This window comes from Coloeus monedula (assembly GCF_965178545.1).
Source record: "Coloeus monedula genome assembly, chromosome: 26".
NCBI lineage: Eukaryota > Metazoa > Chordata > Aves > Passeriformes > Corvidae > Coloeus > Coloeus monedula.
Genome location: NC_138806.1, coordinates 5,565,123 through 5,580,256, shown reverse-complemented (window position 1 = coordinate 5,580,256; position 15,134 = coordinate 5,565,123). Strand labels below are relative to the sequence as shown.

General features: G+C 52.3%; 1 protein-coding gene across 1 annotated transcript in view; it reads left to right on the top strand.

Moving 5' to 3' along the window:
* The window catches only part of SKAP1 (src kinase associated phosphoprotein 1), a gene marked incomplete at its 5' end in the record, with an annotated part of 37,027 nt that overhangs the window by 11,461 nt on the left and 10,432 nt on the right, over positions 1-15,134 (top strand). The window contains 2 exons of the mRNA XM_082297268.1: positions 805-861; positions 3,093-3,205. Coding sequence (XP_082153394.1) covers positions 805-861; positions 3,093-3,205 — 170 coding nt within the window. The remainder of the gene's footprint in view (positions 1-804; positions 862-3,092; positions 3,206-15,134) is intronic.

The following is a 15,134-nucleotide window of genomic DNA, read 5'->3' as shown; positions in this document are numbered from 1 at the left end:
ATGGATAGAAATGGGTTTTCCATGGATAGAAATGGAATTTCCATGGATGGGAAGGGATTTTCCATGGATAGGAAGGGATTTTCCATGGATGGGAAATGGGATTTTCCATGGATGGAAATGGGATTTCCATGGATGGGAAATGGATTTTCCATGGATAGAAATGTTTTTTCCATGGATGGAAATGGGATTTTCCATGGATAGAAATGTTTTTTCCATGGATGGAAATGGGATTTTCCATGGATAGAAATGGGTTTTCCATGGATGGGAAGGGATTTTCCATGGATAGAAATGGATTTTCCATGGATGGGGCGGGATTTTCCATGGATGGGAATGGATTTTCCATGGATGAGGTTGGCATTCTCCCTCCAGGGACCCTTCCCAGCCCCATTCCCATCCCAGCCATTTTTCCAAGCCTTCCCAGCCCTTCTGGAATCCGCCTCTTTCCCGGGATCATTTCTTCCATCCCTTCCTCCTCCTCTTCCCGAATCCTCCTTCTCCCGAATTCCTCCTCCCACCCCCATCCTTCCTCCCATTCCCAGCCTGGAATTCCTCCCATTCCCCCTCTGGAATCTCCTTTTCCCCATCCCTCTCTTGCCACGGGAGCACCTGGAATTGATGGATTCGTTCTTCCCACTGCCCACAGCAATTCCCGTTTTCCATGAAAACTTTCTCCCACTTTTCCTCCCTCCGCACAATCCATGTGGGAATTCGGCATTCCTGGCATTCTCTCGGAGCCCTGGGCCTGATGGAGCCGTGACATTCCCGGTTTTTCCCTGATTTTTCCACCTTTTTTTCCTTGCCCAGATGAGGAGCTGGAGCCGCCATTCCCGGAGGACGAGGAGGATTTCGGCAGCGAGAACGGTAAGATCCCAATCCAAAGGATTCCAGCGCATGGATAAGGGGAATATTTGGGAATTTTGGCCACTTTGGAGCATCCTGGGCTGTGGAGAACGAGGGAATTCCCAGGATCCGAGGGATGAGGCTCTTCCCAGTGCTGGAATTCCAGCTGGGAAAAGCAGCTGTGGGATAAGGAGGCGTCTCCCAGAATTCCTGGGATAAGGGAGGTGCTTGGGATTTTTCAATGGGATTTGGATCCCGAAGAGGCCGGCGCAGGAATTTTGGGATGGATCCGACCCCCATGGATCCCACTGGAGATTCCCAGGATGCCTCCAAGGCCCTCCCGTCCCTCTGGGAAGCAGGAAAGCAGCCGTGGGATGAGGAGAATTCCTGGGAAAGGAGGGAAAACTGGGAAAAAGGAGGAGCTCGAATCCCTTGGCCAGCGAGTCCGTGTCGGAATCCCACGGAATTCCAAAGAGTTGTTTTCCATGATTTCCTTTCAATCCCTTGGCCCTGATGGTGTCCCATGGAATTCCAGCCTCGATATTCCCACATTCCTGGTGGATTTGGAGCCTTTCCCATCCCCCTTTCCCAGCTCGCTGCCGATCCCAGACGGGATTTGTCCTTTTCTTCTTAATCCCGGAATTTTCCAGCACTTCCCAAAGCCGCCCTGGCCTCATTCCCAATTTTTTCCTTCTCCTCTTCCCATCCCAGTTTTTTCCTCGCCTTTAATCCTTTCCAAAGGATCCATCCCAGCTTTTTTTTTCCCCCCTTTCCCAACTTTTCTCTGGAAGTCCCTGAGTCATTCCGGAGGCTCCCGGCTGTGCCATTCCCGAGCTCCGGAATGTCCTCGCTGATATTTTGGGAATCCAATCCAGCTGCTCCCTCCCCGCTCCATGCCCTGGAATCCCATTATCCACAATTCCTCCGGCTCCTGCTCCACATTTCCCGGTGATTCTTCCCGGATCCGAGCAGCCCAAGCCCTCGGAAGAGCCCCCACAATCCCAAAAATCCCCGGTTTTTCTGGATTGGATTATCCAGAGGGGTCTCCTCATGGAACTGGGAACATCGGGAGCTGCTCCCCATTGGGATTTGGGCTGGAATTCCAGGAATCCCGGGATTTTTGGGGTGTTTCGGGATGGATTTTTGGGCTAAGTCACTCTTCCAGTCCTGGAGCTCCATAAAATCCCTGGATCCATCCCAGGCTGGGAGTTTTCCCAGCCCACCCCTTCCCTGAACTCCGGGGCAGTTTTTGGGATGGGAATTCCATTCCTTTGGGATGGGAACTCCATTCCTTAGGGATGGGAATTCCATTCCTTTGGGGTGAGAATTCCATTCCTTAGGGACGGGAATTCCATTCCTTTGGGATGAGAATTCCATTCCTTAGGGATGAGAATTCCATTCCTTTGGGATGAGAATTCCATTCCTTAGGGATGGGAACTCCATTCCTTAGGGATGGGAATTCCATTCCTTTGGGATGGGAACTCCATTCCTTAGGGATGGGAACTCCATTCCTTAGGGGTGGGAATTCCATTCCTTAGGGATGGGAATTCCATTCCTTAGGGATGGGAACTCCATTCCTTAGGGATGGGAACTCCATTCCTTTGGGGTGAGAATTCCATTCCTTAGGGATGGGAATTCCATTCCTTAGGGATGGGAATTCCATTCCTTTGGGATGGGAACTCCATTCCTTAGGGATGGGAATTCCATTCCTTTGGGGTGAGAATTCCATTCCTTTGGGGTGGGAATTCCATTCCTTAGGGATGGGAACTCCATTCCTTAGGGATGGGAATTCCATTCCTTTGGGATGGGAATTCCATTCCTTTGGGATGGGAACTCCATTCCTTTGGGGTGGGAATTCCATTCCTTTGGGGTGGGAACTCCATTCCATTCCTTAGGGATGGGAACTCCATTCCTTTGGGATGGGGAATTCCATCTGGAGACGGCAAAGCTGGGAATGTTTCTCTCCAGAAGCGCTGCTGCGACATTTCCCAGAGATCCCAAATTTATCCCAGCGCAATTCCCTCATCCCCCCCATCCCAAACCCAGCAGAAATTCCTTTCTCCCCGAAAAATTCGGCAAAACCGAATTACCGGATCCCATTCCCAAACTCCCGACTCCGTGGCGAGCGCAGCCTCCAGGCCGGGAAATCCCAAAGTTTGGCCTTTCCCGGGAATTCGTGAGGTTGGACATTCCCGTTGGACATTCCCGACAAATCCCTGCCCGCCCTGAGCCCTTGCTTTGCCTTTTCCCAGGGAATTCCCGCTGGGATTGCTCCAGCTTTTACCAGGGGCTCTGGGACTGCCGCGGGGAGCACCCGGACGAGCTCTCCTTCCGCCGCGGCGACCTGGTCCGCGTGCTCAGCAAGGTGGGAGCTTTCACTGGGTTATACTGGGTTATACTGGGTTGTACTGGGTTTAATGGGTTTTAATGGGTTTTAGTGGGTTTTAATGGGTTTTAATGGGTTTTAATGATTTTAATGGGTTTTAATGGGTTTTGCTGGCTTTTACTGGGTTTTAATGGTTTTACTGGGTTTTACTGGGTTTTACTGGGTTTTAATGATTTTTACTGGGTTTTAATGGTTTTACTGGGTTTTAATGATTTTTACTGGGTTTTAATGGTTTTACTGGTTTTTAATGGGTTTTACCGGGTTTTACTGCGTTTTAATGGGATTTACTGGGTTTTACTGGGTTTTAATGCGTTATACTGGTTTTAATGGGTTTTACTGGGTTTTAATGATTTTCATGGGTTTTAATGGGTTTTGCTGGTTTTTACTGGGTTTTAATGGTTTTACTGGGTTTTACTGGGTTTTAATGATTTTTACTGGGTTTTAATGGTTTTACTGGTTTTTAATGGCTTTTACCGGGTTTTACTGCGTTTTAATGGGATTTACTGGGTTTTACTGGGTTTTAATGCGTTATACTGGTTTTAATGGGTTTTACTGGGTTTTAATGATTTTCATGGGTTTTAATGGGTTTTGCTGGTTTTTACTGGGTTTTAATGGTTTTAATGGGTTTTACTGGGTTTTACTGGTTTTACTGGGTTTTAATGCGTTATACTGGTTTTAATGGGTTTTACTGGGTTTTACTGGGTTTTGCTGGGTTTTAATTGGTTTTACTGGGTTTTAATGCGTTATACTGGTTTTACTGGGTTTTACTGGGTTTTACTGGGTTTTAATGGGTTTGACTGGTTTTAATGGTTTTTAATTGGTTTTAATGGGTTTAATGGGTTTTAGTGGTTTTTAGTGGGTTTTGCTGGTTTTAATGGGTTTTGCTGGGTTTTAATGGTTTTAATGGGTTTTAATGCATTATACTGGTTTTAATGGGTTTTAATGGGTTTTACTGGGTTTAATGGGGTTTGATGGTTTTTACTGGGTTTTACTGGGTTTTGCTGGGTTTTGTTGGTTTTACTGGTTTTTACTGGTTTTTAATGGTCTTTACTGGGTTTTGCTGGTTTTTAATGGTTTTTACTGGGTTTTATTGGTTTTACTGGTTTTTACTGCTTTTTAAAGGTCTACTGGTTTTTACTGGGTTTTAATGGTTTTTACTGGTTTTTACTGGGTTTTACTGGTTTTTTGCTGGTTTTTAATGGTCTTTTCTGGTTTTTACTGGTTTATACTGGTTTTTACTGGGTTTTACTGGTTTTTTGCTGGTTTTTAATGGTCTTTTCTGGTTTTTACTGGTTTATACTGGTTTTTACTGGTTTTTAATGGTTTTTACTGGGTTTTAATGGTTTTTACTGGTTTTTACTGGGTTTTGCTGGTTTTTAATGGTCTTTTCTGGTTTTTACTGGTTTATACTGGTTTTTACTGGTTTTACATTCACCCTCAGCCAGCCCTCACCCAGGAAAGGTTGCAGCCACCCCGGAGCAGGTGAGGCTGGAATTCCAGAGGGAAAACCACCTCCCAGCCCTGTCCGGAGCGTGTTTTCCATGGGAAAACCGGGATGGGATTCTGGCGTCCGTGTCGGGCTCCTCCACATCCCGGAATTTTCCAGGATGGAAAACTCGGAGCTCCGGGGCCTCTTTGGGGCCTCTCCCGCTTCTCCCTCCCGCTCTGGAAAGCTGCGAATTCCCCATTTTTGGGGCTCCTTTTGGGAATTCCAGGCCGCATTCCCTGACTGGGCTGGGTTTTTCCAGGGGATGATTCCAGGAGCATCCTGGAGTTGCTTCCATCCCCCTCGGGGCCACATCCCGGAATCCCGGTGGGAATTCCGCCGTTTCCAGCGGCTCCAGCTGTGGCTGCCGTGGGGAATTCCTCACTCGGAACCGATGGATCCTGCGGCTTTTCCCCCCGTAAATTCGGGATGCGGCGAGCGGAGGCGGCTCCGGGAGGAGGGAAAAGGAGGGAGAGGCAGCGATGGGAAAAGGAGGAGGAGGAGGAGGAGGAGGGAAAGGTTGGGAATGTTCACTCAGCTGCGCCTTAATTTCCTTTTCAATCTTGTCCCAATTAATTTCGCGGAATTAATCTCGCGGCGGCTGCTGGGTCTGAGCACGGAATAGCGGCTCCTATAAAATCCCATCTGGCGCCTTCCCGGCGCTCCTGCCGTTCCCGGGAAAAGTGGACACGGGGTGGAGGGAATGGGGTCGGGAGAAATCATGGAATTGTCGGCGCTGGAAAACGCTGCCGAGCTCGGCGTGATCCCAACCTTGGCAACCGACCCCGCCCGGGTGTTCCTTGGGCATTTCCAGGGAATTCGGGCTCTGTTTTATCCCAGGAATTCTGGGGTTTGCCCACTGGGTTGCTCCCCAGTGCCACCAGTGCCGCGGGGTTAATGGGGACACTGGTGGCAGCTCCAGGGGTGACAGCGGCTCATCCCCAAAACCCAGCGGGATAAAACACTGGGAATTCATTCGGGAAGAGGGAAGAGTAATTCCCATCCCTAATTCCCATCCCTGGAAGTGTCCATCGCCGGGTTGGACGGGGCTTGGAGCGAGCTGGGATAACGGGAAGTGTCCCTGCCCTTGGCGGGAAGTGGGGAATGGGATGGGATTCGAGCTCCTTCCCACCCGACCCATCCCGGAATTCCGGAATTCCAACAAAACCCCGGGCTCCGCTCCCTTTTTCCCGGCTGAGCGATTCCTCCGCCGGGATAACGATGGGAACGCGGCGCCCGTAAAACCGGGATCCGTTCCTTCCCTCCATCGCTTCCCATGAAAGCCGCGGGACGGAAGGGGCGGCAGAGAATTCCCGCATCCCAAGCCCGAGCCAAAGGCGCTGGTGACATCTAGTGGCATTTTCCATGGATTTTGGGGCCGGGAAGAAGCCCTGACCCCTCCCCACCCCCCATCCTCCCCTTCCCCGGAGGCGGCGTGTGATGAGTTGGGTCGGGGCTCAGCTGTGCCCGCATCCCAGGGATGATCCCGCTGGGAATGTCGAGCCTCGGGATGGGCGGCGGGGTCAGCTGGAAGGCAGCGGTCAGCCCCTGGTCACCCCCCGGTCAGCCCCCGGTCACCCCCCGGTCACTCTCGGTCACCCCTGGTCACCGCCTGGTCACTCTCGGTCACCCCTTGGTCACACCCTGGTCACCCCTGGTGACCCCTTGGTCACCCTCTGGTCACCCCTGGTCATCCTCGGTCACCCCCTGGTCACCCCTTGGTCACCCCTGGGCACCCTTTGGTCACTCCCAGTCACCCCTTGGTCACCCCCTGGTCACCTTTGGTCACCCCTTGGTCACCCCCGGTCACCCCTTGGTCACCCCCGGTCACCCCCCGGTCACCCCCGGGCACCCTTTGGTCACCCTCTGGTCATCCCCGGTCACCCCCCGGTCACCCCCAGTCACCCCTTGGTCACCCCTGGTCACCCCTAGTCACCCCTTGGTCACCCTCTGGTCATCCTCGGTCAGCCCCGGTCACCCCTTGGTCACCCCTTGGTCACCCCTGGTCACCTTTGGTCACCTTTGGTCACTCCTGGTCACCCCTGGTCACCTTTGGTCACCTTTGGTCACTCCTGGTCACCCCCGGGCACCCCTTGGTCACCCCCTGGTCACCCCTTGGTCACGCCCGGGCACCCCTTGGTCACCCCCTGGTCACCCCTGGTCACCCTTGGTCACCCCTTGGTCACCCCCGGTCACCTTTGGTCACCCCCCGGTCACCCCCAGTCACCCCCCGGTCACCCCTTGGTCACCCCTGGTCACCTTTGGTCACCCCTTGGTCACCCCCTGGTCACCCCTTGGTCACCCCCGGGCACCCCCCGGTCACCCCTTGGTCACCCTTTGGTCACTCCCGGTCACCCCAAGGGCAGAACCGCTCCTGGCAGCTCATTCCAGCCGGGAATGTTACAAATTATGGGATGGGGGCAGGACAGGGATGGGCACGAGGCTGATCCCAAATCGTGCCCAATTCCCAGGGATTCACCTGCGCATCCCTGATCCCGAATCCCAAATTCCACCCAATTCCCAGGGATTCACCTGCGCATCCCTGATCCCAAATTCCACCCAATTCCCAGGGATTCACCTGCACATCCCTGATCCCAAATCCCAAATTCACCCCCTTGTCCCTGGTGCTGCATCCCAAATTTTGGTGCTGCATCCCAAATTTCTCCACAGGGCCTCACCTGCCCATTCCTGCTGCTGCATCCCAGATCTTGGTGCTGCATCCCAAATCTTGGTGCTGCATCCCAAATTTTGGTGCTGCATCCCAAATTCCCCCCTCGTCCCGCATTCCCAGCTCCGGTCGTTGCCCCGGGCCTGGCTGATCCCGATCCCTGCAGACCCTGGGAGCCCCAAATCCATCCCTGGAATCCCGGGAATCCCGGGAAGCCGCTGATCCATCCCTCCCCCCACCCCCTCCTCATTCCATGAGCTCCTCCCGGGGAATTTGGGGTGTCGGGAATAACTCCGGGAATCCGTTTTTATTTTTTTCCTGGAATGCGCCCTAAAAAGGCCGATGAATTCCCGGGAAAAGCTGGAATTCCTTTTTCCCTTCCCAGAGTTGCCGGGATGAGCTCCAGCCGTGATTCCTTATCCCATAAATCCCGGGAAGGCCGCGGCGCTGAATTCCCGAGGATTTATGGGATATTCCCAGGTTTCCTTTGGAATTCATTACTGAGGGTGACAATTCCAAAGGCTCCGGGATAACCGGGAGCTGCTCCGGGCTCGGGATTTTGGGATGAGCGCCTTTGGAATTTCCTGGGATGGGCCTTGGGTGGAAAACCGAATGAATGGAAGAAATGAAATGAATGAATCGATGGGAGAAAATCGTTAATTAAGAAATAAATAGGGAAAGAAGTCAATTATGAATTGATAAATGAAGAGATGGGTTAATGATAAATTAATAAAAATCAGGGAGGGAAATTAATGATAAATTAATAAACAGGGAGAGTCATGTTAATGAATGAATTAATAAATTCATTATAAATTAGTGAATAAACAGTTAAATTAATATTAATAAATAAACAGGTTAAATAATCAATTATAAATTAATAAATAAGCCGGTAAACAAACAGGTGAATTAGTGTTAATTAATAAATAAACAGGTAAATAAATAGATTATTAATTAATAAATAAACAGGTACATGGAAAGGTAAATTAATTATTATTCATTAATAAATAAACGGGTAAATAAATATATTATAAATTAATAAATAAACAGGTAAATAAATATATTATAAATTAATAAATAAACAGGTAAATAGAGGTTAAATAATTCATTATAAATGAATGAATAAACAGGTAAACAGACAGGGAAATTAACGTTCATTAATTAATAAATAATAGGCAAATAAAATACATTCAGGGGGATAAAAGTTGGGGTAAATAAATGAATACGGAGGTTAAAAAAGGAGTAAAAATGGAGGTAAATTAATAAATGTGGAGAGAAAGAAATTAATAAAACCGGAAATAAATTGATAAAACTGGAAATAAATTTGAAAAACTGGAAATAAGTTCAAACTGGAAATAAATTAATAAAGCTGGAAATAAATTAATAAAACTGGAAATAAATTAATAAAGCTGGAAATAAATTAAAACTGGAAATAAATTAAAACCGGAAATAAATTAAAACTGGGAATAAATTAACGAAGACGGAAATAAATTAACAAAGCTGGAAATAAATTGATAAATAAATCTCCAGGTGGAGAAATCAAGAAACCAACAGCTGAGGCTTCCGCGATTAAATAAAGACATCAATTAATCAATCGATCAATTAATTAATTAATTAATTAACCGCTTCCCCCCCCCCCCCCCTCCCCAGAGGCGAATTCCTGCCCATTCCCGGTTTTTTTTTGTGCAGGGAAGTGGGAATTTCTCTTATTCCGGGAAAACGGGAGCTGCGTCCTCATTCCCGGCTGGAATTTTTTTCCGGGGGGGGTTTTCTGGAAAACCGGGAATGTTTTCTCTGGGATGGATGAGGAGGAGGAGGAGGAATGATGGCTGGAGGGGTGGATGAGGCTTCTGGGTCTCTTCCAGGGCTGGATATTCCATGGGTTTCTTGTGTGCTGTTAATGACATTAATTATTCTCTACCTGTTGTGTGGAGCGGCGATTCAATCGTTCTGTCTTTAATTTGGTCTTTTTCTCTCTTTATCTTTTCATTTTGGTGTTTCTCTTTGGAGTTCGATTTTTATATTTTCTATTTTTTTTTTTTTTTGGTTGGTTGTGGTTTTCTATTTTACGTTTTGGTTTTTCTTTCTGGGTTTTCATTTTTTTTCTTTTTTTTTAATGCTTTGTATTTTAACTTTTCTATTTTAACTTTTCTATTTTCCGTTTCCATTTTCCCATTATTTCCATTTTCCCATTATTTCCATTTTCCCACTTTCCCATTTTCCCATTATTTCCATTTTCCCATTTCCTTTTCCCATTTTCCCATTTTCCCATTATTTCCATTTTCCCATTTCCATTTTTCCATCATCTCCATTTTCCATCATCTCCATTTTTCCATTATTTCCATTTTCCCATTTCCTTTTCCCATTTTCCCATTTTCCCATTATTTCCATTTTCCCATTTCCATTTTTCCATCATCTCCATTTTCCATCATCTCCATTTTTCCATTATTCCCATTTTCCATTTCCTTTTCCCATTTTCCCATTTTCCCATTATTTCCATTTTCCCATTTCCATTTTTCCATCATCTCCATTTTCCATCATCTCCATTTTTCCATTTCCTTTTCCCATTTTCCCATTTTTCCATTATTCCCATTTTTCCAATTCCATTTTTCCATCATCTCCATTTCCCATCATCTCCATTTTCCCATTTTTCCATTTTCCCGTTTTTCCATTTTTCCATCATCTCCATTTTCCATCATCTCCATTTTCCCATTTCCATTTTTCCATCACCTCCATTTTCCCACCATTTCCATTTCTCCGTTTTCCATTTGATTTTCCCCCCTATTTCCTCCTTTCCACTTCCCTTTTTTTCCTCCCCGTTTTCCATTTCCCACTTTACTTTTTCCATTTCATAGCCCTTATCCAATATTCCCTCCCGGTTCCCTCCACCCCTGCAGGCAGATTTGGGAATTTTTTTCATGGAAAACAACGGGAAAAACAGGGAAAGGAAGGGAAAAAAAAAAAAACCAAAACCCCAATCCCGCTTATCCAAAACATCCCAGGAAAGGTTTCAATCCCAGAAATCCCTCCCGGGCTGAGCCTGCGGAGCTCGCGGCTCCTTTTTCCCGGTGCTGATCCCAAATCCCGGCGGGAATCTTTGTTGATGAGCTAATTAGGAAGCGCCGGGAACACAATTCCAGCGGTGCCGGGCTCCGTGTCCCCATTCATCCATGGAATCGGGAATAAAACCCGCAATTCCCTCCCCGCCCTTCCCGCAGATCCCAACAAATCCCGAGTTTCAAAGCATCCCCCAAAAACAACCGAGCAGCGGGAATTCCGGGATGGGGGCGGCTCGGGGGAGGCTGGATTGGGGGAAAATGGGAATTCTCGAGATGCCGCATCCCGCTCATCCCGCGGCTCCGTCTTCCCGTCCTTTTTTCCCGGTTTTGTTCTGTTTTTTTTTCCATCCCTTTCCCAAACTGCTCCATCTGGAAATGAAGGAAGATCCCGATTTTGTGGCGGGGGAAGGGAAGGGGAAAAGGGGAATTTGGAATCCCTAAATAAGACCTGAATTCCCGATTCATCCCTGGATTTGTCCCCAGGCCACAAGTGCGGGGTTTAATTAAAACCCCGGGAATCGCATCCCGAGGAGTCCCGGGATGAGGGAATTTGTGGATCAGGGGCAGCGCCGGGATGAGGGAAGGGGCGCCTGGAGCAGCGCTGACCCCAAGGATGAGCTTCCCTCCTCCATGGATTTGGGATTCTGGGATGCGGGAGGGGCCGGTGGGTGATTGGGATTAGGAAAGGGGCTGGGAATGGGATCCTTGGGATTGGGGTCACTGGGAGCAGCTCCCCCCTCTTTCCTTGGACAGGGAATCCCAAGGATCCCATTCCCAGCTGCTCCCAGTGACCCCAATCCCAAGGAAAAGGAGGAGCTGCTCCCAGTGACCCCAATCCCAGGGAAAAGGGGGAGCTGCTCCCAGTGACCCCAGTTCCAGAGAAAAGGGGGAGCTGCTCCCAGTGACCCCAGTCCCAAGGAAAAGGGGGGAGCTGCTCCCAGTGACCCCAATCCCAAGGAAAAGGGGGGAGCTGCTCCCAGTGACCCCCAGTCCCAGAACAGAGAGCGGAACCCGCTCCCAGTAACTCCAGTTCTGGGAGCAGGGATGGGAACCCAATCCCAGTGACCCCCAGTTCGGGAGCAGAATGGGGAATCCATCCCAGTTCCCCCCAGTCCCAGTTCTCCCAGTTCCCCCCAGTCCCAGTTCTCCCAGTGCCCCCATCCCAGTCCCAGTTTCCCCAGTTCCCCCCAGTCCCAGTTCTCCCAGTGCCCCCATCCCAGTTCAGGCCCCTCTCCCCACATCCTCCAGAGCCATCCCGAGGGAAAAACCCCAAACCTCCCAATGCCGGGGGTTTGGGATCTCCGGACAATCGGGATCTGGAATCCGGCCGGGGAAGGGAGCGGCGCTTTGGGGCTGGGATTGGGATTCGGCCGAAAATCCGGGAAGAAAACGGGGCCGGCTCCGCCAATTCCCGAGAAAGTTGTGGTGGTGCCGTGTCCCCTTTCCCAATCCCCATCCCTGGGTTGTCCCCGCACCCCTTTCCCTCCCCAAAATCCAGGGAATCGCAGGCAGCGATCGCCGCCGCCTTTGGAGGGGGAAGCGATTTTGGATGGGATCCATCCCGGAGCGGGCACTGGCTGCTCCCAAATCCGCGCCCCGCTCCCTTTTCCCGGGATTTGGGATTCAGGGATGGAGGGATGGATGGAATTTTCAGAGCCGAACTCCGCTCCTCTCCATCAGGCGGCACTTTAAAATAATTGGCCGCAGCTCAAATTTCGGGCAGGGAGTGTGTGATAAAGCGAATAAAAATCGCTCCCGGTATTTTATTTTATTTGTATTTTATTTTATTTTATTTTATTTTATTTTATTTTATTTGTATTTTATTTCATTTTATTTTATTTTATTTTATTTGTATTTTATTTCATTTTATTTGTATTTTACTTTATTTTATTTTTTGTATTTTATTTTATTTTATTTTATTTGTATTTTATTTGTATTCTATTCTATTCTATCCTTTTCTATTCTATTTTATTTCATTCTGTTTCATTCTATTTTATTCTATTTCATTCTATTTTATTTTATTCCCTCCCTTTTTCTTCCCCGCTGGGATAGGTGGGAAAGGCTTTCTTTCTTTCGAGTCTCCCATTAAAGTTACACCTCGAGCTCGGCAAGTTTTGCCCGTGAAAAATGGGCGCGCTTTTTTTGTTGTTTCTTTTGGTTTTGTTTTGTTTTTCTCCCTGCCCCCCCCCCCCTCCCCCCCCCGCTCCCTCCCAGCTCTGCGCGGCGTTATTAAAATGCTAATTCCGGAAGAAAAAGGAGTTAAATATCTGCCGATGGTGCAGCCTAATTGCAGCCCATAATGAGCTCTCGAAATGTGAGTGCCCCCGACACACGGAGAGCATAAACAGCCGCCAACACCTCATTAGCGCTCGCGTTCATTTATTCTGCCGACCTGGCGATGACCCCGCCGAGGGTCGGGAGGAGCAGGTGGATCCGCCGGAGCGGCCCCCGGGGATGCGCCGAGCGGAGCCGGCAGCGGCTGCCATGGCAACGCTGGGGATGCGCCAGCGCCCGCGCCTCTCCCGCGGGTCCCCGCGCAGCGCTGGAGCCCCCCGAGTTCACCCCCTGCACCCCCAGATCGTCCTGGACCCCCCGATCCTCCTGCACCCCGCGCATCCCCCCCATCCCTGCATCCCTGAGCCTCCAAATCTCCCGGACCCCGCGGGTCCCCGCGCAGCGCTGGAGCCCCCCGAGTTCACCCCCTGCACCCCCAGATCGTCCCGGACCCGCGAACCCTCTGGATCCTGCACATTCCCCCCCAATTCCTGCATCCCTGAGCCTCCAAATCTCCCGGATCCCGCTCAGCCCCGCTCAGCCCCGCGCAGCCCCCGCGGGTCCCCGCGCAGCGCTGGAGCCCCCCGAGTTCACCCCCTGCACCCCCAGATCGTCCCGGACCCGCGAAGCCTCTGGATCCTGCACATTCCCCCCCAATTCCTGCATCCCTGAGCCTCCAAATCCCCCGGATCCCGCTCAGCCCCGCTCAGCCCCGCTCAGCCCCGCTCAGCCCCGCGCAGCCCCCGCGGGTCCCCGCGCAGCGCTGGAGCCCCCCGAGTTCACCCCCTGCACCCCCAGATCGTCCTGGACCCGCGAACCCTCTGGATCCTGCACATTCCCCCCCAATTCCTGCATCCCTGAGCCTCCAAATCTCCCGGACCCCGCGGGTCCCCGCGCAGCGCTGGAGCCCCCCGAGTTCACCCCCTGCACCCCCAGATCGTCCTGGACCCGCGAACCCTCTGGATCCTGCACATTCCCCCCCAATTCCTGCATCCCTGAGCCTCCAAATCTCCCGGATCCCGCTCAGCCCCGCTCAGCCCCGCGCAGCCCCGCTCAGCCCCGCGCAGCCCCCGCGGGTCCCCGCGCAGCGCTGGAGCCCCCCGAGTTCACCCCCTGCACCCCCAGATCGTCCTGGACCCGCGAACCCTCTGGATCCTGCACATTCCCCCCCAATTCCTGCATCCCTGAGCCTCCAAATCTCCCGGATCCCGCTCAGCCCTGCTCAGCCCCGCTCAGCCCCGCTCAGCCCCGCGCAGCCCCGCTCAGCCCCGCGCAGCCCCCGCGGGTCCCCGCGCAGCGCTGGAGCCCCCCGAGTTCACCCCCTGCACCCCCAGATCGTCCTGGACCCCCCGATCCTCCTGCACCCCGCGCATCCCCCCCAATCCCTGCATCCCTGAGCCTCCAAATCCCCCGGACCCCGCTCAGCCCCGCGCAGCGCTGGAGCCCCCCGAGTTCACCCCCTGCACCCCCAGATCGTCCTGGACCCGCGAAGCCTCTGGATCCTGCACATTCCCCCCCAATTCCTGCATCCCTGAGCCTCCAAATCCCCCGGATCCCGCTCAGCCCCGCTCAGCCCCGCGCAGCCCCCGCGGGTCCCCGCGCAGCGCTGGAGCCCCCCGAGTTCACCCCCTGCACCCCCAGATCGTCCTGGACCCGCGAACCCTCTGGATCCTGCACATTCCCCCCCAATTCCTGCATCCCTGAGCCTCCAAATCCCCCGGATCCCGCTCAGCCCCGCTCAGCCCCGCTCAGCCCCGCGCAGCCCCCGCGGGTCCCCGCGCAGCGCTGGAGCCCCCCGAGTTCACCCCCTGCACCCCCAGATCGTGCTGGACCCCCCGATCCTCCTGCACCCCGCGCATCCCCCCAATCCCTGCATCCCTGAGCCTCCAAATCTCCCGGACCCCGCGGGTCCCCGCGCAGCGCTGGAGCCCCCCGAGTTCACCCCCTGCACCCCCAGATCGTCCTGGACCCGCGAAGCCTCTGGATCCTGCACATTCCCCCCCAATTCCTGCATCCCTGAGCCTCCAAATCCCCCGGATCCCGCTCAGCTCCGCTCAGCCCCGCTCAGCCCCGCGCAGCCCCCGCGGGTCCCCGCGCAGCGCTGGAGCCCCCCGAGTTCACCCCCTGCACCCCCAGATCGTCCTGGACCCCCCGATCCTCCTGCACCCCGCGCATCCCCCCAATCCCTGCATCCCTGAGCCTCCAAATCCCCCGGACCCCGCTCAGCCCCGCGCAGCGCTGGAGCCCCCCGAGTTCACCCCCTGCACCCCCAGATCGTCCCGGACCCGCGAACCCTCTGGATCCTGCACATTCCCCCCCAATTCCTGCATCCCTGAACCCCCAAATCCCCCGGATCCCGCTCATCCTCCCTGCTCCCCGCTCATCCCTGAACCCCGGATCCTCCTGGCCCCCAAACATTCCCCG